The 22,823-nt window shown below is 36.1% G+C and overlaps 1 protein-coding gene across 2 annotated transcripts in view; it reads left to right on the forward strand.

Moving 5' to 3' along the window:
• COG6 (component of oligomeric golgi complex 6) overlaps positions 1 to 22,823 on the forward strand; it is a 55,122-nt gene that overhangs the window by 27,893 nt on the left and 4,406 nt on the right. For both annotated transcript variants that reach the window (XM_053935376.1, XM_053935377.1), the window contains exons 12-18: positions 3,928 to 4,019; positions 5,553 to 5,670; positions 14,457 to 14,588; positions 15,137 to 15,304; positions 17,262 to 17,369; positions 18,777 to 18,830; positions 21,236 to 21,315. In XM_053935376.1, the coding sequence (XP_053791351.1) occupies positions 3,928 to 4,019; positions 5,553 to 5,670; positions 14,457 to 14,588; positions 15,137 to 15,304; positions 17,262 to 17,369; positions 18,777 to 18,830; positions 21,236 to 21,315 (752 nt within the window). The remainder of the gene's footprint in view (positions 1 to 3,927; positions 4,020 to 5,552; positions 5,671 to 14,456; positions 14,589 to 15,136; positions 15,305 to 17,261; positions 17,370 to 18,776; positions 18,831 to 21,235; positions 21,316 to 22,823) is intronic.

The raw sequence follows: 22,823 nt of genomic DNA on the forward strand, positions 1-22,823 counted from the left end.
TTTTGTTTTCCTTAGCACTCTAAATACAAAAGCTGTTCTGTCATGTTTTTTCAGAACTTGTGCTCCCATCTCTTCAGTGTATTTTCACTGCCCTTGGTTAAGAATTAGATTGTCGACTTCTGAAGGACTTTTTATCAAATTAAAGATTCCTTTGTTCATAGATTTCTGGTTTATAATAGTCATATAATGAGAGATACTAGGATGCTAAATTTGAGTCTTGATTTTGGTTTACTTTTCCTATATTGAGGAGTGCTGATGTATAAAATTACAGCTTTGTGATAAGTGTATGGGAATAGCTGTAGTGGGTCAAATGAAAAATCATTGTAATTTACTAATCTGTTTTTCATAGTGATCATTATGCTTAGGGAAGAGTGTACAGGTTGTGCAGTTGTGTCATACTTCTGTAGGATAGTTTCCTTGCCTGTTTGTGAATATACTGGGGACTTACTGAGCCATAACTTCTTTGTATATAATAGATCTCAATGCTTGTTCTCTTGCGTGAACATGTCAAATTGATATAAACTGATGATATTCACAACATATCCTTCAGGAGGGAAGTGAACATTTCAACTCTTGTTGTGTGAAAAGCTAGTTCCTTTTGGGGTTTGTTTTTTTGTTTGTTTTGTTTTGGGGTTTTTTTGTTTTTTTGTTTTTCTGTTGTATTTTGGGTTTTTTGGGGTGTTTTGTTTTGCTTTGGTGTTTTGGTTTTCTTGGGCTTGTTTTAAGAAATCCAGCTCATGTTTTAAAGACACTCTGAAAAATTGTTTCCTAATTGCCATGTTTATGCTACCTCAGTTTTTCTTATTTGTCACATCTTTCTATACTTGTCTTTTTTTCAAACCACAGCCTTAGTAAATTTAGGGGACACATGTGATAGAAATCATTAATGATGATCCATCAGGTGATTGACTGACTTGTCTATTGTATGTGCTTCACATAAGCACTGAAGTAATCAAGGTGATGAAGCTGATACCAATTATTGCCTGACTGTGCAGTGTATAAATCCAGGTGGTTTTAAAGCAAAATCTACTGTGTCTAAATACAATTATAATAAATTTCTCTTAGGATTCTGTAGCTATAACAACCATATCCAGTTGACAAATACTAGTCTCAAATGTGAACAGCTAGTTTCTTGATACTATACCTAAATTTCTAATAAGAAGAATTTCTAATAAGGTCTGGAGAGGGGTAAAATGCAAAAAGGTGCCATTTAGAAAGTCACAGAATTACAGAATTTAGGTTAGCAAGGACATCTGGAGGTCACTTGGTCCAAACTCCCAGCTCAGGCTGGGCCACCTAGAGCTGGTTGCCCAGGACTGTGTCCAGGTGACGTTTAAATACTTCCAAGGATGGAGGCTCCACAGCCTTGCTGGGCAACATATGCCAGTGCTCAGCCACCTACCTGCACAGTAAAGAAAAAGTGTTCCCTGATGTTCAGACAGAATCTCTTGTATTTCAGTTTTGTGCCTGTTGCCACAGAATTATGATCATCCTTCACAACCTTTTAGTTTTTGATCTGTTGGAAGACACCTGTCTTAATAGACACACAATCACCACAGCTCTGTTTTTTTGGAAGATATTTCCAAACTTTCTGTGCTCTTGAATCAGTTCTGTTAATACTGAATGCTGATGTTTGAGTTCAGTAATTCTGTGCATTCCAACAAAGTGATTAGGAATTAAATCAAACTCCTGTGTAAGTCAGAGGAAGTTTTGGTCTTGATCTGAGTGCTTGTGATTTTTATAATTAAGTACACAGTAACTTTAATTTCAGTTGCCAAACGCTTTACATTTACGTGCTGCTAGTCTCTTTACAAATAATCCCCTGAAATATTGTTGTTAGTTAGTTACTGTGGTAGTAAAAAAAAAAAAAAATCTTAAAAGAAAAATTAAAGACCTTTCCATTGTATTCTGTATTTTAATAGAATGCAATTTAGATTAATTCACTGCCATTCTAGACGTTCCAGTAAAAAGTATGAACTTTTTAGAGTTATTTAAAAAGCTTTTAATTTTTTTTCTTTTTCTTGGGGAAACTTACTGTTCCCCAGGCAAAAGAAAAAAAAAAAAAAGGTAGAAAAAATCCCCCCTGAGAAACCCCCAAGCAGAAGAGCCTTGATATAATGCAGAAAAGGTAATTAGATAATTGCAAGCCACCATGTTCAGAGGAACAACAGTAATAGATTCAGTTTGGAGGAGTCTTTTCTACAATACATTGTAGAAGGGTTATACTTACATGCAGTCTACACTGCCCACATTTCTTGCTGATAGTTGGTTTGTGTTTTAGGCACTTAAGTGACTCTTGAATACTCCCTAGTGGTAGATCTTACCACAGACCTCTCATTTCAGATGGAGGTAGGAGAATCCTAAAAAAAACATTTAAATTAAACTCCTTGTCTTTTCCATAACATTAAGATGCGTTCAAAACAAAATGTCTTGGATGTCCTATGTGGACTGCAGGTAGCCTTTTATGGTCAGCTAACAACAGGACGTACAGGACTGAAAAATAGTGAGAGCTCTAAGTCCAGAGCTTCCCTGAACAGGTTAGGTTGTGTCACTTGCAAATTTTGGTTCTCCAGTGCCATGAAGACTTCTGTATGGGAAGCAATAGTTCTTCTTTTCCCACTTTGTCTTTTTAATTTTTATTTTTCTCTCATGACCCTAAAATCTAATTTTTTTTCCTTCTTCCTGTTCAGTCTTGTTCAGTTTTTAATTATTTTATTTACCTTCAGTTACTCCTTTGTTTTTTTTTTTTGGTCAATGTATTGTTTTCCGTCTTTTTCCCCTGCCTGCCCTATTCTCATTTGCTGTACAACTAGGATATACTTTGTATTCATGCCCACAGGACCTTTTAGGTAACACTGGAGACATTTAGTTGTATATAGACCTTTGTATATACAAACACTTTGAAGAGCAAAGTTCACCTTTGTGTTGAAATAAACTTCATGCATTAAGTATTGCAAATAAGAGTTAAAAAGTATTATTTGGTTTTGGTCTATGAATTAGATGCAAACTGAAAGGATTGAGCAAACATAATCTTAGTTGGTTCTCCCTGCAGCTGGCTCTGAGAAGAAGGGACTGCAGCGCATCATGTTCCATTGAACAGCAAATAACTTGGGAGAGTGGGTGGTGGCTGCTGATTTGTGTGTAGCCTTTTCACAGTCAGGCACGTGGGAGAGCAGTGCAGGGATAAGTCACTGTCTATTCTGCCTCATAACTGCACAAAGATTGACCCTGGGGCAGATTTTTATGAATGGATTAAGACTCTGTGTACCATGGAGAGAAGACATCAGCTGTCCAACTGTAAGGATACTCAGCACCATTTTGTTGTGTAACCAGTATCTCCTGATTGAGATAAATGATCAACTTAGCTAGCTATTAGTTATAAATATATCTAACTAAATACTGGTAAGAGATATATACACTCTCCTTTAAGGGAAGAATTTATTCATCCAGGTGAAATTTGTTTCTTAGGCAAAATACCTAATATTTTGATGTTCTGAATTTCCACATGATGCTAGAAATCTATTGCTATAGTTTGGTGATTCAGCAGCATTGCAGCTGTTCTTGCTATTCAGTGCTGGGGAAGACTCTAGTATGTATATTAATCCATCAAATGATGTCATTATTTTTAAATTTACAATAACAGCCAAAGTCTGTAGGGACTGTAGGATTTTTGGAAGGCTTTTTGAGTTTGTAGTTTTTTTTTTTTTAAGAGTGCATATACATTTGTGTTCTCTGCCCAGATGCTTGGCAGCCCCGAAGCACTTCAGTTCAAGCCAAATAGTAACGTTAACTGGACAGTCTCTTTTAAAATTTATTTCTGGTTGAATTTATTTTTCAAAAATCAGAGATATATTGCATATAAAGTCATAGAAGGCTGGCTTTCAGAATTTGTGACCTGAAGGACGTTTGTGTTTGTTCATGCTACAGGTTAGAATTGAGCAGGTGATTGTTGCCGAGCCAGGAGCAGTTTTACTGTACAAGATTTCTAATTTGCTCAAGTTCTACCACCATACAATCAGGTATGCAAAATTAAAAAATAGGTTAAAAATGCCTTTTTTCCCTAATTGTGTATGTAAGAACAAATCTGCTAGGAAGAATACTTTTGTTGCTTAGTTGTTGCTCTGCACTATAACATCAAGAAGAAACATATGTGATATCAAGTAGAAACCGTTTACCCATTACCATTCCTCAGTTCATATCAAAACTGCTTTGGAGTACAGCATCAATTTGCCACAGTAACGATCTCTTTATTGTTCTGTGTAGATTTAAATAGAATACAAAAAAACTCTGCACAACATTTCATGTGACAAAGTCAAGTCCCCTTTGAAAAAATGTTACTAATTTAAATTTCTTCAGGTTTTGGGTTTTTTGGGGATTGGTTTGTTTGGTTATTATTGTGGGGTTTTTTTGTTTGTTTTGAATAGTTGTGTTCTGATAACGTTTTTTCCCCTAATTATGCACTCCCTTATCTCACTGTTGAAGATGCACTGATCACCTTCCAAGCTCCTAGAGGCCATCAGGAATACAGAAACGGGAGAAAAGCCAGAGCTGCTAATATATATATGTTGTGGCATATGCTGTAGTTCATGTTGGTTAGAAACAGCAGTAGGAGAAAAATCTTCCTCCACAGCCCTGGACTGAACTGCTGAGAATTTGAAACATTAACATTACTAGTTGAGCTTCTCTGTCTGAAAATACTTCAAATGTTGGGCAGACTGGGATAAGTTGTTCTTGGGCACCTCCCAGCTTGGTGCAAGCTTTGAAATGTGATGTTAAAATGGAAGGGTGTAGGCAGTCTTATCTGTTGGTTTCTGTCTTGTTAACAGCGCAATTTTTAAAGACCACTGAAATACCTTCTACCAGCTGAATAATTTCCTCTGCGTAGGGAAGGTGCACCTTAGTAATGAAAGGAAAAGCAGTTTGAGAAATGATCTATTAAACACAAGATTACAATCTGAAAATAGAGATTGAGGTTTCGTCCTATTATGACCCGATGAATTTTCTCTGAGAGTTTGTGGCTTAAGAGTGCAATTCCTATAGCCAGAGGGAGAGGAGAGGAGCACAATCCTGTAGTGCCATTTAAGGGTTATGTGGTGTCTGTGCTAAGTGTGATAGTTTAACACTTGGAATAGCAAGGCATGAATTCTTAGAGTTTTGGGGATGCCCAGCATCTCAGTGAAGAAATGAGACAAGTAATGCTATCCTAACAGGTAGTATGATAGAATATTGTTAACCCTTTTTGTTATGTAATTTTTTTTTTGATAACAGAAGTGGATTTATTACATAAGAAAGCAAAAATCCAGTAAATTTTAGTACTCTACAAAAAAGTTTGTGCAAGTTTGATAGTCTATGTTCAATATTTGCTTAATAACATACTTGATGATTCTTGTTCTTATGGTCAGCTTATCTCTCAGCCATTATGGAGAACTGTGCAATTATTTGTTCTAATTTTTAAACTTTGAAAATAATATTTTTTAAAATTATATTTAGGTATGTGACTATTATGTTGTCCTGCCTTTAGATTTGTTAAATAATTTAAATTTTTTTTTCAGTGGTATTGTAGGAAACAGTGCAGCCACACTGTTGACAACAATTGAAGAAATGCATTTGTTGAGCAAGAAAATATTCTTTAATAGCCTGAGTCTTCATGCAAGTAAACTAATGGACAAGGTTTGTTTCAAAATTGTACAGCTTTCATGTTTCAAGACATGCTTGCATTTCCCTTTTGTCTAGTAAGATTCCTAGGTAAATAGCTGTTTTATATGTCAGCTTTTCCTAAAGTTGAAGTCTTGTAATTTCAGTATTTTAGTCATAGAACTACATTACAAACTTGCTGTTTATAACTTAATTCTAATAACAGTGGAGGTTTTGTAGTTTTGTGTCTAAAATCCTGTGGTTAGCAATATTCTTTTGAAGAACAGTTTACATATTTTTAAAATCTACAAGAAGCAGCAAAAATAGGAAATTTTCTTAAGTGCAGTAGAGCAAAGTCAGGTGATTGAGCTGTATAATTTGTATTAATGCATCATCAGATCAGATCAGATTTGTATTAATGCATCATCATGCATCATCAGTTAATTGTGCATCATTCCTTTTTTGAAGGTGCAAGGTATATCCCAAAATGATAAGCTAAGTAAAAACAAAATTTGGGCTTTTCTGTCTATTATAAAAGTAGTTTTAACACAGGAAGATTGCTGTAACATTTGTAAATGCATTTCTAAATTATTTAACGTACAAAAAAAAGGAAAAAAAATACTTCATTTTCCAGAAACTATTCTTTGTGTGGACTTGTAATTTGCTAGCCACTCAGGTTTTCTGAGTTTTGTCAGTATTCTTCTGTGGTTCCAAATGAGTTTTCTCATTCAGCACAATCTGTCTGGTCCTAATTTCCTGCCTTTTTGCAGGGGCTGGGGAATGACTTTTTCAGAGAAGCAGTTGTTCCTCCTCTTCTCTCCCAGATATCCATCCCAGTAACTCCTTTCAGTGGTTTCATTTGTTCATTGGGTTACTCTTTAGCTGCTACCACCCACAATCCATACTGCTAAAGTCCTCTTAATGCTGTCAAGTTGCTGTCAAGTATTTCCATTTGAATCCAGGATCATATCAATAATAGATCCTGTGCTATTAATGCTTCTTCAAGGATCAGCTAAAGCTGTTCCTAAAACATGCAATGGACAAGGACAACATGAATTTACCAAAAAACGTTTCATTTCCTGATATGTAAGCTAGAATAAAATATCTGTGTAAATTTTCCTTATATGAAAAGAAATCAGTGATGGACCATATCAAAAATGACTGCTCTTTGCTTACAAAGTGCTTAAGGAAAAAAAAAAATTTGGTTTGACAACATCTCTTTATTCATCTCTTTTTAATTTATTTATTCTGTTGGGTATTACATCTATACTCAGTTAGGATCCAGCATGATTTTCCTACTCATGTAACTCACAGTCTGTGAGGTTTTGTTTTGGGTGATACGCTGTTTTCAGTTTGGAAATGTGTAGAATTCAGAAGAAGGATGATAAAGGAATTATGATCCCCTAGTCCATAGTGTGTGTTCTTTCTATTGTCACTGTGGGAAGGTTGTGTGTTCCTCTTTGCCCTCTTAGTTCCTCTTCCCTCAGCCTCCAGTCTGGATGTAACTGGTTCTAGATGTTGTCATTGTTTTATAAAGTAGTCAAATTTGCTTTTACTGGCCTTAAATAAAGGCAGTGATTGCATTGCCACCTTCGGTGGTGTGTTATTACAAGTAATGAATGACATACCAAGCCTACCATGTAATGGGAAAAGATCATAATATTGCTCATTCTCAGAAACACATTTATAAATTAAGTCTGAAATACCAACAATATTACATTGCCTATGTGCCCTATGAAGATCTTTCATCAGAATATAATTGAGGTCAAAAGCTTAAAGAGATTTAGAGGACTGTTAGATATATGGGTAACAAATTATTTATTAATCTGCTTCAGGAGTTAACACCGAGGTAACTCTATGTCTGAGAAGAAATCTTCCTGTTCTAATGTGTAGTTCTTGTAACTGAGTTTTTGCTAGTTCTCTGTAGCACCTTATATTATTACCCTTTATGAGTGGATTACTGAATTGATAGAATTCTTATCTCTTCATGACTGAAATTAGTTTTGCTTCATAAAAAATACAAAATTTATAGGCTGATTACAGTCAGAGAAATATTAGTTTCCATGGGATAGATGTTTATTTTATCATAAATTTAATTCTCTTGTTACTTAGTTTTATGTGTGTTAGTGTAAAGATAAGCAGGTTTTATGCCTTTTCTTTGTCTTTGTAAATTTAGTAGTGAATGTCAGAATGCCTTTACATTTTAAGGAAACTGAAGGTTGCTTTTTACCATGCTTTTTATAAATGCTTATTTAGACCAAAATTGTGTATATGTATTAGTAGGATTTTCTTCACATCCCAGCTTTTTTCTAGCTTTTTACCAGCTATGAATGCAATGCAATTGCTTCCAGATTTTTTTTTTATTTTCTTTTCAGAGAAGATTAAACCCCTGGAAGATAGACCTTTTGTGCTTACATAGGCAGTTACAAAAGCATCACTGCTGTTCATGTTGTGCAGCTAGAGAATATTCACTGGGAAAATTAGTAAATTATTTTTCACTTGAACAATCTGGGAATTGTAGTTTCTTACTTGAATTTAGATTATGCATCTTAAGGCCTTGACAAGTCTGTTCTAAAGAATAACAATTGTCCAATACTTCGATTAAAATAGGATCCTTAAGACAATTTGAATAATTTTGGAAATACATTAAAATGCAAATGGGATGTTCTGAAGTAAAAATACTTCTATTTCTATAATTTTAAGTGCCTCTTCTGTTTAGATTATTGGAAGGTGGTGAATGGTCTGTCAAGTAGACAATTTTAACAATAGTATTTCCTCAGTATCATCTATTATTGCTGATAATTCTCTTTTTTAATATCTACATTGTCTCTAGTGTTTGATAGACCAGAATATGATTTAAGCAAATCTTTCACTTAAGTATAGCTAGTTGGGAACATTTTTTAAACAATGCAGGTTTCATTAAATGTGCTAACTCCTCAAGATCCCATCCTTAGGATGCAGACAAATGACAGGATGGTAATTGGATGTCCTCATCGCCACAGACAATTTAATTCCCTAGATTATTGATTATCCTGAGTTGAGCATTGTCTTCAATCTGCCTGGGATTTAATTTCTAAAGCACAGTGGGAAACTGAGACTTCAGGCTGTTCTTTCTAGGACAAGAAAATAGCTTCCTCTTCACATCTATTTTTGAGAAGAGTCCCATATTACATAAGGAGTGTCACTAGTGTGGAGGTGTATGGAAGCTTTTAGGCAGTCATAGATCAGGATTCTCTTTCTTGGTTGTCAAGCCATCGGTGTAAATGATAGAGGGAAATCCCTGGTTACTTCAGAATACTTACTGGTTTGCCCAGAAGCACTTTGCTATGAACTTTTTTTTCCATTACATAAGAAAATCTCAAGCATCCTGGTTGGAATCTGAAAATAAAATACTCAGCAGCTCTCAATTTCCAACTGTTCTAAGAAAGCTTTTTTTGTGGTGTTCTCATTCTGGCTTCTCGGGTAGCTCTGTTTGAGCTGAAACCCCTGTAACAGAAATATTCAGCAGATTGCTGGAAAGCAAGTCCATTGTTACCAAAGCAATGCAATACACAAGGGAGTCTCTTTGGTTCTGACACTTCTTGAACCTGTCATGAAGCTTGGTAACAGTTATTGCAAAGCCACTTTTTGGTGGGGGTTTAAAATGCCATTCACTACTTTGAGATTCTCAGGCTCCTGTAGAGCTCAGTGTTGACATCCTACAGAAGCTGTGCATCACCAGCCACCTCCTGTGTCACTGAAGGTTTGATGCATCAGCTCACTGGAGACGCTGTCTCTCCCTTGCCTTAGTGGCTTGTACCCTTCAGAGCCAGTGTTGGGCATTCTTGCCAGTACTTTCTAGTTCTGGTAGCAATTGATTTGTTCTGGTTCTTGGTTGAACTAGAATGTTGGTTTTTTTTTCCAGTATTGGTGTCCTTGTGCTGAAAAAAATTGTGTTTGTATTTGTTAGCTTTTTTGGCTTTTTTGGACCCAGCCATGGGTCTACCAACCATGCTAGGAAAGTGGATCAGAATTATCATTAAAATCCTTACCTATCCTTTTCTAATGTTTCTTTTCACTCTGTGCTTATAAATCAAATGTATAGGAATTCAGGATTCTGCTTGTGTTACTCGTTGTCTAGTTCTAAGAACAGTCCATTACAGATGACCATTTTACAGATTATTATAAATCCAGGAGAAAATAATGAATGAAAATAATTGTCAGAATAACAGAAACTGTTCCAGTGAAACTGGGAGTAAAGTTCAGAGTACCTAATGGACTGGAGTGGATGGACTGCTCTTTCAGTCCCCTCAGTATGGGAGTCATTTAATATCATGAATCCATTGGTGAGGCATTTTAACAAGTGTGTTAGACCAACTGATGTCAGCATGTTTTATTGGACCACCTGTTAAATTAGGAGAGTGGGAATTTTCAAGCCCACATATCCTTCCTCTGTTGTCACTAGTGTTCCAGAACAATTATTAAAGGAAAGAATAATTGCAAACATTTAGTAAAATGGAATGACAATTATCATAAGGGCACTAATGAAGATTGTGCCAAACTCCAGTCATCTGTTGTCTGAGCTATTAGAAGACTATTAGTAGAGTATCCCAAATTAAGTTTTGGGATTATTATTCCTTAATGCTGTTCTTTTTAGAGTAGATGTATGCTAATTAAATGCTGTGATTGCATTATCTTTTAAGTTTGTCAGTGAGAGAGATATTAAAACGTTGCATGGGAATAATTGTAAACTTGTCCTTCATAATTTGATTCCTGCCAGAACGAAACCTATTAGGTTTCTGGGAAATCAGATGTGGGGCAGATTGAATAAGACTGATTATTATTGTTGTGTTCTGAATGCTATTGTGCTTTTAAATGGATCCATGAGAACAAAGCAAAACCTAGTTATCTTTTCTTCCAAGACCAGCTTGATAGCTGAAAAGAAAAGCGTGCCATTAGGCATTCTACTTTGTTGACCTCTGCAGGATCCTAATAGGACCAGAAAATCTTAAAACAGCTTCTCTGATAAGACATGCACTCAGGTTTCTTGGAGTGCTGGTGAATATTGTCTCAGCTGAGGAAAATGGACTCTGCAGTTGATGCTGCTCAGTGTAAACTTAGAGCATGAAAAATTCATAAGATTTTTACAAGGTTCCACTCTGTAGTACTTTGGATCCAGCCCCTGATGGTGGGTTTTTTTTAAAAGGCTGTATTTAAAGCTGATTAGGCTCTTATAAAAGCCACTAACCTCCCATTTGAGACTTGTAAGTAGGCTTTCTCCGTGGAGTTCTGTGTTTTAAATTACCATTTTGTTTTATTTGGTAGTAGTATCACAGAATTAAAGAATGGATGAGTTCAGCAGGAAACTAGAAACCATCTAGTCCAAATGTCTTGCTCCTGACGCAAAGTGTCAGCTAGAGCAGGTTGCCCAGGACTTGCTCTAGCTGAAGTTTTAATATCACAAAGGATAGACTCTAAAACCTCATTGTGCAGCTGTCTCCAGTGCTTGACTAACCTCACAGTAAAAATTTTTTTTCTTGTGTCTTAATCTGTGCCCATTGCCTCTTGACCTGTTACTGGACACCACTGAGAAGCGTCTGGCTCCATCTTGATCCCTCACTTCACATATTTATACACATTTATAATATCCCCCCCTGAGCCTTCTCTTCTCCAGGCAGAACACAGCCTCTCCTTGTGTAGGAGGTATTCCATTCCCTTCATGAACATTGTACCTGTTGACTTTCTAATGTTAAAGTACCGCAATATATCAAGTTCTGATCGACTGTGCAGTATTTTCAGAAGACAATTTACCCTTTCTTAAAATGTAACCTTTTCTGTAAATGAGAAAGGGAAACAATTAACATATGTGCACACTTCTCGATTGCTGATGCTGCCTTTTCTTTTTTCTGTATTTTCCTTTGCTGTTTGTAAAATTCTATAAGACTTGCTCTCATAGATAGAGAAACCTGCTCTGTTATATATTTAGAGGAAGATTACTGGCTTGGTATCTGTTCCCCACTAATTAATATGCAGAAAAGAAGATACAAATTTTTGTACTAAAGCTTATGTGCAACTTTTAGTACCCATTTCAGAATTCATTTCAGTTTTGTGTATTGGATTTTAAAAATGGATAATTTCTTGGGGTTTTTGAAAGGCTGAAGAGCTGTTTGGCATAATTTCTGTATGACTGAACTGATAGTTAAAACAAATTAGAGACTTAATACTGTGTTAGAGTATGTTTTAATGCAGTTGAACTCTCTACTGCAGAACTTCCTTAATCATGTTCTAGTTAGCTGCTGTCTAGCTTGCATCTGAAAGAGGTACTTCAAAAGTAGAACTCAGCATGTATTTGAAACCTATTTTTCTGGAAATAAGATAAATTATAATGATCTCTTAGTGCATGTAAAACATTCAGGGCATCAATTCTTTTTTTATTGGAATAGTGATTAGTGCTCATGAGTTGGAGTTCATAGGTTCCTGTATAAATTTGAAGTGTCTGTTTTTAAATTTTCTTTTTTGATTTTGAAAAAAAAAGCCCTCACTTTGTATTACTGTATTCTTGTGTTAAAAGTTAGAATTTTCAAAATTAATATAACACTACTTTGATTTTCTTTCCACTTACTGATACTATTGTCTCTATTGCAGTAGTCAGGAATTTCAGGGTAACCCAAATAAAATCTAGTTATCTAAATCTTTTTTTCCTTGCCATATTTTCTTCTTTCATTATGTTGTTCCTTGTTCTTACCTAGAAGACAGTGGACTATAAAGGAACAGGCAGGTGAAAGATGAAGCTAATCTAAGAGCTTCTGAGCACTAGCTACCTCAGGAGACAAAAATTCTGTGCAAAGCAGCCTGAAAATATAATTGCCATGATCTATGTGTGTGTTGGAAGTGAAAACTCCATCAAACTCTAGTCTAAAAGTAATGCCAAAATATCTGAACATGGTTCAGTTCAAGTCTGAGAATGGTGTGTTCAGGACACAGTCAATAACCCTAATATAACAAGAAGAAACAAGAAGGAAGTCATTCAGTGCTGTAAATTTCAGTAAATTTTACTGCTGATCAGCACTGAGTAAGTGCCTCTCTTTGAATTACTGCTGCTTTATTGCTAGAATATTTCATGCTTTCAAGACCGCTTGGGCTGCACAACTATTCTTTCAACCTACTACATTTATTTTTCCATTAGTTTTTTCAGTTCAGTATACTTTCTTTTGGAAAGTGAGAAGAACATTTTATATTCAGAAGGATGAAAAAAGTTTTTGTTAAATCTGTCACTGGTAACTGTGTGGGGACATGTATGGTATCTCAAATGTTTCAGAGCACAAAATCAGAGCAGCCTGGTTTCAAAGAGAGAGATTTTTTTTTTCTTTCTTTCTTTGTTCATCAGGTATAGATTCATTTCTAGAAGGCTCTGTAATGTTCAGCTCTGAAGATGTTTGCTGTGCTCTCCTTGGTTTCTTTGGCCATCAGCCTCTGCCCCTTGGATATTTTTCCTTTTTTTAACTTTAAGATTCAGGCATCCATATTACTATGCCATTCATCAGTATTTCTCATTTGGGAAGGCATGGAACATGTTGCCTATGACTTGGAACCATTCAAAGCTGGCTGCCTTTTCTTTAGAGCTGGAGTCTTAGGAGTACTACAGAAGTGCATGCTGCACTGCTCTGCTGTGGCCAGATACCCTGACTGATTCACATGGGCAAGTCCCATCCAAACTTACTTCTCCCTATCTCCTTCTGGAGAGATTATGCCTTTAAGTCTTGATATACTCTGTATTGCTGGGGGTCTCCTTACTCCCACTCCCAGCCGCATCTGAGTTTGCCCTTGCATGGGCAGAACAGAGGAAGGTGGGAAGTGGATTGTTGGCAGAATGAAATGAGGTGATAGAAAGGGTTTGGAGGCAGCAGGAAGCCAGTTTGAGGAGCATTGGAGACAAAAAGATGCAGCTATGTTTGGAGTGGAACCTAAGAAATGTGTTGCAAAAAAGAGGTGCTAGATTTTCTAGAAATGTTTTGTTAAGTGTTTAATGAGTATTTGCCTGTTTCAAAGAAAGGGCTAAAGTATATGAGCCTGGGTTAAAAATAACATAGTTTCAGTCCATTTCAGGGGACCCAATTTTCATAATTTGACTTGGAAAGTATATTTTTTTCTCTTATATACACAAACTTTCCTTCTTTATTTTTTAAACATCTGCATTACCTGCTTCTTACCTTTGCATAAGCCAGCATATCAGTTTGTGTAGTCTCATTGCAGTTCATGTAGGTGTACTTGAGTTAGCTTGTGTGCAGTTCATTTGTGTACTGGCAGTTTAAGGTACGAGCTTGCTGGGGATAGAGACTGTTGCATTTGTGACTGCAGCTCACATACTCAGCATCACAGGAGCTGTGCAGTCTTGTCGAGAACTGCTGCAGCATGGCTCTCATCTCCCAGAGCTCTGCCTGCACTAGATTCTGAAGTGTTTGCAGGAGGTCCTGATCAAAGTGAACTCAATGGTGCCAACAAAGTGGCTACTCTTTGTCACCTAATGTAGTAAATGTATTTTTATTCACTGCAAAAACCAGTAGAGTTTGAGTTTTTCCAAATGGTTAAGTAGGTATAGTCTGAAGGAAATGAGAAATTCAGTGTTTCTTGTTTGGCACTGAATGAGGTGGTTATGCTGAAAGTTGCAGGCAGTTACTGTCTGAAATGTGCTAGATTTGTCCATTGTCAAATTAAAGTTCTTCTCTATATGCCTGTATGTAATTTTGTTAATAGCTCATTGCATTTGTGCTGACAGACTGGATGGTATTTGCTGTAAATGAGATTAATAAAAGTCCCCACAAACAGATAATCTTGTTCTTCAGGTTGAGCTTCCACCTCCTGATCTTGGCCCAAGCTCTGCTCTAAATCAGACACTTAACTTGCTACGGGAGGTTCTGGCATCTCATGACTCATCTGTTATTCCACTGGATGCCCGTCAGGCTGACTTTGTGCAGGTACAAGAATGTTTGACTGCTCTGTGTGTGTGAAGAGGAGGGAGAGGGGCAAAAAAAGAACGTGTAAGTTAGCTTCAGTGCACCAAGGTAGATGGAGCATTAATCTTTTTGTCTGGTCCCATTCTGGAGTTCTCTGTCAAACCAGGGTTTGTAATGTGCATAACAGGGTGACTAACAATATGGATAATTACAGTTGAGTATGGAGTGCTACTCTCAACACCGTATCTAAATTCAGTTATCCAATTACTACTCCATTAAGTAAATACACCCTCAAGATTGCACAATTACCAATTATCTAATCTGGGTTATTCTTCTTCCTGCTAGGCTGGAATCTGTTCTTGTCAGGTTTTTATGCTTTCCCCATCACTGTGGTAGGTGATCACCTGCTGACAAATCCAGTAGAAAACTGCTTTCACAGTTGGAAACTCTCATTCCTCTTTATTCTGCTTTGGGAATAAATATGTGATAGAGACAGAATGAGGTTAGAAGCCTCGTGTGACATGATTTCCTCCCTCCCCTCCCCCTTTTCTGTATGTTTACTATTTTAGGTTCTGTCTTGTGTGCTAGATCCATTGTTACAGATGTGTACTATGTCTGCTAGTAATTTGGGCACAGCTGATATGGCAACCTACATGGTAAATTCACTTTACATGATGAGGACTACTCTGGCTCTCTTTGAATTCACTGACAAACGTCTAGAAATGTTGCAGTTTCAGGTAAGCTTTAGCACCCCCAAAAGAAAATGAACTTATTACTGATTTTTGTGCACTGTAAGTTGTGCTGTGAAAATATTTATCTTAAAATCAACCCAAAGCCAACATTATCAAAATCAGGGAAATGGGTTAAGAGGGCTTCTTATCAGGGACCATGAGCAGATAGCATCTTTCATTTTAAACAGACCAAAAATTATTAAAATATTTGGGTTTGTTTGGTTTAGTTGCAGATAAACCCAGACCAGTGAGTATTTTCATTATCCTAATCATTCTAATATTTATCTGCAAACTGTATGAAAAGAAGCAAATGGAAGTTAAAAGCTCAGCCAAATGGCTGACTGTATTCCATCATATATTTAGTACATCATCTACAGTTAGATCATCATCTATTTTGTACTAGAATATTGGGTAGCTGAAGTTACTTGCTTCAGTCCTGCTTTCTGCCTCTCTTTTCTCATTAGTTTGGTTTCCCCTCACATCCCGGGATAATAGTTCATAAGTGGTACAATTTTGAAGTGGAAGCCAAAATTTAGAAACTGTTGACTTTACAAAAACTTGGCCACGGCCCATTTATATTTTGCTACATGAATATGTCTGCAGTATATCTCAGAAGAGCCTTTGGAGCTGGGGGGCTTGAAAAAAGTCACAAATTCTTATTTGAAGAGATCAGCAAGGATTGGCTGATCCTTGAGAGCCATTTTTCACTTTCTAATCCTAATCAGAATTTCTAGCACCTTTTAGCTCTGAAACAAACAGACAACCTCACCAAACTGTCTAGGTATTTCTAATTTCTTTTATCAGAGTTCCTTTCACAGTAAATGTTGCAATTGATGTATTCTTCAGAAAAGCAGTAGAGCTGAAGCTTATAGATTTAATACCATTTACTTTCTTCAAACATTTTACAAATACAGGAACAGACTGAAAAAAATCTTTAAGATTATACATAAGTAGGTTATTCAAGTGGAGTTAGAATGGCATATTTAATAGGAGAAACATTTTTTAAAGAAAAAGAATGCACTAAGACATTTAAAAACTACAAATTGAAATATTAAGATTTCCCTTCTGATTTAAAAAGGAAAGTGTGTTCTTCCAAACAATTTTAGGAAGTAAAAAGGTGAACTCTTTAAGTATCAGACAAAAGAGTCTTACATTTTACTAGAATTCAATATATTATTTTTTTTTTCTTTTCTTTAGGATTGGAAGAAAAATTTGTGGGGTAGTTATCTGTAAAAATGAAGTAATAATGTATATATACCCAAATGTCTTTCTGAGACTGCTTAAACTGAAAAATGATTGCTGTAACTGGGTTTAGGGATTAGGTTTTCCTGCAAAGTAAAGATTCTATTAAGAATGTAAAATACTCTTCCAAGTTTTTTCATATGAAGATAATTAAAACAAAGTAGATAACTGTAATTTTATTGTCTATTGTTCTTTCAGTTTACTTTTTAAAAATGTTTCATGTTTATCAGTATTGAATTTAAAATCAATTCTGAGTATGATTTAGTTTCAGTTCTTTTTCCTTATGGAAGACTGTCTCTTGTTTATTGTAAAATTGCCATGTTATCGTCCGTATTTTCAATAAGAGTGGAATGGTTTTTATCACATATTTCCAAGGAATTATAGCAAAATTAAATTATATAGGAATTTTTAAGATCAAGGCTGCAATCTTCATTTCTGGTGGTGTTGTATTTACAGATACAAAAATAATAGGTTCTTTTATTAGTCAGATATGAAGGAATTCTCTGCATTCTTATTATTGGTTGCTTGTAATATGAAAGATGTAAATGGATAAAATAATTATGCTGCATGTATTTGTAGCATTTCCTTGTTTGTTGATCACTCTCTTTATTTGTGTTTTCTTTTGTTTATTATTTGTGTTTCTAGATGTTTTAACCCCAGAACTTGTTACATTTAATATTCTCGTACACTCTTTATAAATACCTTATGCTTAACATTTCAGATTGAAGCTCATTTAGATACACTCATAAATGAGCAAGCTTCCTATGTGCTAACGAGAGCTGGTCTGAGTTACATTTATAACGCTCTGCAGCAACACAAACCGGAGCAGGTGAGCTTACAGAATTTACATGATGAGGGGGTACCACACACTGGCCAGCTAGTAGAATTTTGGCACTAATGTTTTTGCAAATTGACCTTCCTCTGAAAGCAAAGGTTCAGTAATGTTGGTTTTTCACGTGGGACCAGGACTATCAGACACTGGCACCTTGCAGCTACCGCTTTTTTTACTGTGTACTCAGCAAGCCTAGCAGGGTTGGTGTGCAACAGTCCTGTCTGGTACACACTGGCTCTGAGTACCAGCACTCCCATGGCACCTAGGACATGTTAGACTTGCTTTGTATGTAAGCAGCATTCAGCTTCTTCATTGCCTCCTATAGCACCACGCATGGAGTCCATAGATAGCTGCATGCCTTTGGTAATTGCTGCTTTTTTTCTTCTGTGGAAAGCTGGCAGATGAGTTTAGTAGTAGTTTGAAATAGTTTCTTCTTTCGCCCTTATTTGTTGCTGTAGCTATTCTAGTACCAAGACAGTGAGATTCTCAAAGTGAAAACTTGAGATTTCTTAGAGGAGCTGAAAACTGGAATTCAGAGCTCACGCTCTCCCTTTCTTGTGAAGCACAGTTGCAGTGTGGTAGGTGTTAATACAGCCCTTCTTCCCTTCAGCTGTGCTTATGTCCTTTTGTGATCTTTTGTAGACATGAAAAACAGTGTTTTCTGGAGAAAGCAGAACTCTGTTGGAGAGCTTTATGTTGTTTCTTCAGCTAATAATTTTGCATAAAGTGCCTAAACTAAACAGATTTTTATGTGTAAAGATGAATAAATAAATGTGTGAATGATCTGATTAATAACTCCGTTTTCTATTCACAAGCCTAGCTCCTGTTTTAAAACCAATTTCAAGTTGACTAGGGCAGGTTGTTAAAGGGATGTAGCAATTTTCATTTCTATCTGTACAGCTGCCTGGCTGCAAGGGTGATGTTGTCACAGAATGTGCTAGGGGCTTAAGCAGCATTTGTGCATTGTTCTGCCCTACCAACACAGAAGGTTTACTGGGAAGCAGGTCTGAATTCTTCATGGTCCAAGAACAGATAGAGCAAGGTTGTTGTCTCTTATGTCCGGATTACCAAGGGGATGTAGCTGGTTTGCAGTTCAGTTTTTATTCTAGACCATGTGGAACTCTATTTTTGGCTTTATTTAATGGTGAAGAAGGAAGAAAAGGTTTTGAAAGGACATATTAAGAGTTCCGTATTCTCAGCTTTTAATTTAAGGGAGTGGTAGAATACAAATGAGCTGTTAACAGCATTTCAGTACTGAAATGGTGATAGTTTCCAAACATTTAAGATCCTGTAGCAGGACCAAAAGAAAAATAAACCACTGAACCAATTGTATATTTATGATTTATCTTTTTCTATATGCTAGGATGACCATTTTTATCCCCTTATTTACTTATTGATTCTTAGGGTCCTCTTTCAAATTTGTCAAGTATGGATTCTGTGTCCCTGAAGGTTGCAATGGTAAGCATTTATACCTTTCATATTATGGTGGTGATGCTGTGACATGGTAAATAATACTGTTAATTATGTGATTAGAAGATATTCATCTAATCAGTCCTACACTTTAAGAATAGCTGAATTCCATATCTGGGAATACTTTCTTCATTTGTAGTAATTTGACCACTTGAAGTAATAAATACATAAATTATTTCTGAAGGGCTAGTAGTAGAATATTATTTTCTAAGCCTTGAGATGCAGATCTTTACTTACAAGAATGCTGTCCCATGAGTCATCTTAAATTGCTAAAAGCAAATACTTAGCTCTAATTAGTTTTAATCACCAAAGTTTCTTTTTTTTTGCCTCTATGCTTTGAAATATAGGTTCTGCTATAATTTATAATCTTAGTCCTAAGGCTTTGATTTTATGCAAATAGTTCAGCTTTACTCAGAAGTTAGATTCTGGGTATATGTCACAGTTACGGGTTTTTTAAGTTGAAAGCTACAATATATTTTAAAGCAAATTATCAGCTGATATTTTTTCTTAGAGTGTGTGAAGGCTATTTTGCATAGAGATAGCAATGCCACAGTTCAGTAGGCAATAATGTATAATCTCTCCCTCTTCTTGCTTAGCCAAGTTTAGCTTTAATCTAAAAGTTTAACTCAAAAGGCCTGCTCATACAGCACTGTATGTACACATCCATGGAGAAAAAAAGGGGATTTAAAAAGGTTTTTTAAAAACTTGTGTGTTGAATGCATCCCAATGTGTAACCCATTTTTTTCTGCTCAGGATTTAAACCAGCAATTCCCAAGCTGGTTGGATGAACAGAGCTCTGACACAGAGCACTCAGTGGTTTACTCAGATCAGCATGCATTCTCATTAAAACTTAGGAATTTTGCATTTAAATTATCTTCTATTTATCATAGTCTTCTAGACTCACAACAAATTTAAAGGCTGCATCTTGGAGACCTTCTCTTTAAATTATACATAAGTAACACTGTTATCTGTAGTGGTATTTAATAATTTCCCTTGAATAGTTAAGAATCCAGCTGTTTTATTTTTTTCATTACTTAACATCTTGTTCTGTGAACACACTTTAACCAGAATGGAACCAAGTATGCTGAAATCAAACCTACATAAATCCCATCTATCAGCCTAATCTATTGGCTTCTCAGGGTTTAAACCAGGGGGGAGTACTTGCAACCAGATACACTGCCTCCCATTTATGCTTGAAAGTTTTCCAGGTTCCAGCCTTTTAAGTTGTTCATATGTGCTTGCAAATGAGATGGTTAAGTTCATACCCTTCTCAGCAAAAGCTCCCTTGCTTTCCAAGGACGGAAAACCCCCAAAACTTAATTTGTAAGAACTTTGACTTCGTTACTCATTTTTGTCTATGTTTTAAATAATGGATCAATGGGGATTTTAAGATTTACTAGCTTGAGAATATTAATTCAGTGAATGAATGAACAGGAAGGTTGCCATCACTAGATAAACTTACTTAGGGCCTTGTCTTAGTGAGTAATTCCAAGGATGGAGATTATACAGGTTTTTTGTATAATCTGTTCAACGTTTGATGACATTCCTGATAAAAATTTTTCCTCTCACTGTCTAATTAAAATGCTTCTTAGTGTAATATGTGTTCAGTATTTCTTGTGTTTTCACCTGTAAGAAGACTTGGTGTCATATTCTCAGTAGTCACCCATTTGACCACACAGTCACAGAATGGTTTGGATTGGAACAGACCTTAAGGACCATCTTCTTCCAACCTTCCTGCCATGGGCCAGGAGTACTTTCCACTAGACCAGGTTGCTCAAAATCCCATCCAGCCTGGCCATGAACACTGCCAGGAATGAGGCAGCCACAATTTTTCTGATTGACTTTTGAAGACAGGAGTAATGTTTTTTCTTAGAATCAAAGCACTGCTCTTCTTATCACTATATTCTGTGAGAAAGAGAAGTAGGCTTAGAAGCAGTTCAAGAATCCTGAAGTGAAAGATTTGCTCTTTATTTTTTCCAACATAAGCAGTGACTCCCTGCCAAAAAGTAAAAAGAAACATGCAAAAAGAATCAAGCAACATGTCTAATTTGGACAGAATAGATAGTAGATGGCTCTGAAGCTGTCTTGTATTCCCTCTGCATCGAATAGACTCGGTGTGATCTTCAGTGTTGTGTAAGTACCTGCACCAGATGCATAGGAAGCTTAGATGGATAATTATAGAAGCTGAATTCTCATTATTTGCCCTCCACTCATATTCCTTAGAGTCAGAAACAAAATTTTGGTGGCAGAAGTACTGAAGTCAATAATTTGTTTTGGGCAATTAAGTTTTGTCTTTTAATGTAATCAGAGATGTTTTCAGAAATTGTGGTTTTACCTATTTTTTGTGTGATAGCAAGGCATTAATATGTTGGTCTCATATTCTCTTCTTGAAGGCTCAGTTTGATCGCTATCTGTCTGCTCCAGATAGTCTGTTAATGTCCCAGCTGAATTTCCTTCTGAGTGCCACTGTGAAGTAAGTACCTCGCCTCTGAATTTCTATTATGCCTGAATAATGATCACAGAGATGAATTTGATTAGGTTTTAGTGAATCATGATGAGAATTCAAGTTATTAGTGGTGGTGATATTTGCATTGTCCTTCAGGTCACAATTCAGTTGTGTTCTGACTCTCCTCTTTTTGAACAAGCAGTGAGGAGTATCTAATTCTGTAACTTTCTGAAGTAATTACCTTTGATTTAAGAGACACCATCAAGGTGAATTACATTGTGAAAGTATTCTGCTGTGTCAGTAGTTTTTTGTCAACTTAGTTGTAAATTGATTTAGAACTATTTTGTAAGCTTTCCAAAGACAGGTGAAATATATAATTCTCTAAGTTTTCTTTTATCCCCACTGCTTTGTCAGTTCTAGAATTTTCACCTTTGTTGTCTTCTGCTGTAGAATATTGGCATTCTGTCTCATTGAATATTTTGCTGAGATTATTTTACTTTTCACCTAATGTATTTTTTTTTAGAGATTTCTTCTTTGAAGTATGGAAGTAAGAACTTTATTATTTATATCTTGCCTTGTTTTTGAATATAACTGAACCCCAAGGCTAGGGAAAGTGCCACGAATTTCTTTCCAATTAAATGCGAACCACATGAAGACTTTCTGTAGTACTTAAACTCAGAGAATTATATGTTGCACTGATCAAAACTTTCTTTGACATTATTTTTCACACTTTTGTGAAGAATGCAGGTAACTGAATATACCAGAAACCGAGACAAGTACATCACATTTTACATAATGCAACAGTATTTGGAGTTTCATTACTGGTGTTTGTCCTCAGTGGGGTTGTAGAGCATCTTGCAATTAAAAAATTGTGTCAAGGAAAAAATAATTATTGTTGGGAATTGAATAGAACAGTTTGTTCGGAAGGGACCTACAATGATCAGCTAGTCCAGCTCCCAGGTTGTTGTGCTGCATTGCTCAGTTTGTCCTCATCCAAAGACTTCTAGTGTCACACCATACAGGTGGAGCATGGCTGGGCGCAGGGAATGCTGATATTTTTCAGATGGCATTGGGTGACTCTGCCAGATTTACCATTTCCATAGCTCAGCTGGCAGAGCTGATCCTGTTGTGGGAGAGCTCTACTCTCTGTACAGATGAAACAGGCTAGCTTGACCAGTAATGTCATTGAGACATCACAACTTCTGCTTCTCAGTGTCAGGGCATTAAAACTGTATTTTAGCTCTTGATGTATTTTCTTAAATGTAGGTCTATTTAAAAATCATAATGACAGTAAATGTATTTTGAAAGCCTTAACTTTTCATTGCTAACACAGAGGCAATTTTAAGACTTTATGCTACCATAATGACTGGCGCAGTGAAATTACTTGAACTTAATCAATCCTTCTGTCAGATGAACCAAGATAAACTGGTTATGTAGGCACTCTTAGCCTTAACCCATTGATAAGCTCTCAGCACATGTTAAGCTGAATTCATGTCATCTTTTAGCAGTGGACAGTTAAGAGGGAAGGTGTGTAA

This window comes from Vidua chalybeata, chromosome 2 (assembly GCF_026979565.1).
Source record: "Vidua chalybeata isolate OUT-0048 chromosome 2, bVidCha1 merged haplotype, whole genome shotgun sequence".
Classification (NCBI taxonomy): Eukaryota; Metazoa; Chordata; class Aves; order Passeriformes; family Viduidae; genus Vidua; species Vidua chalybeata.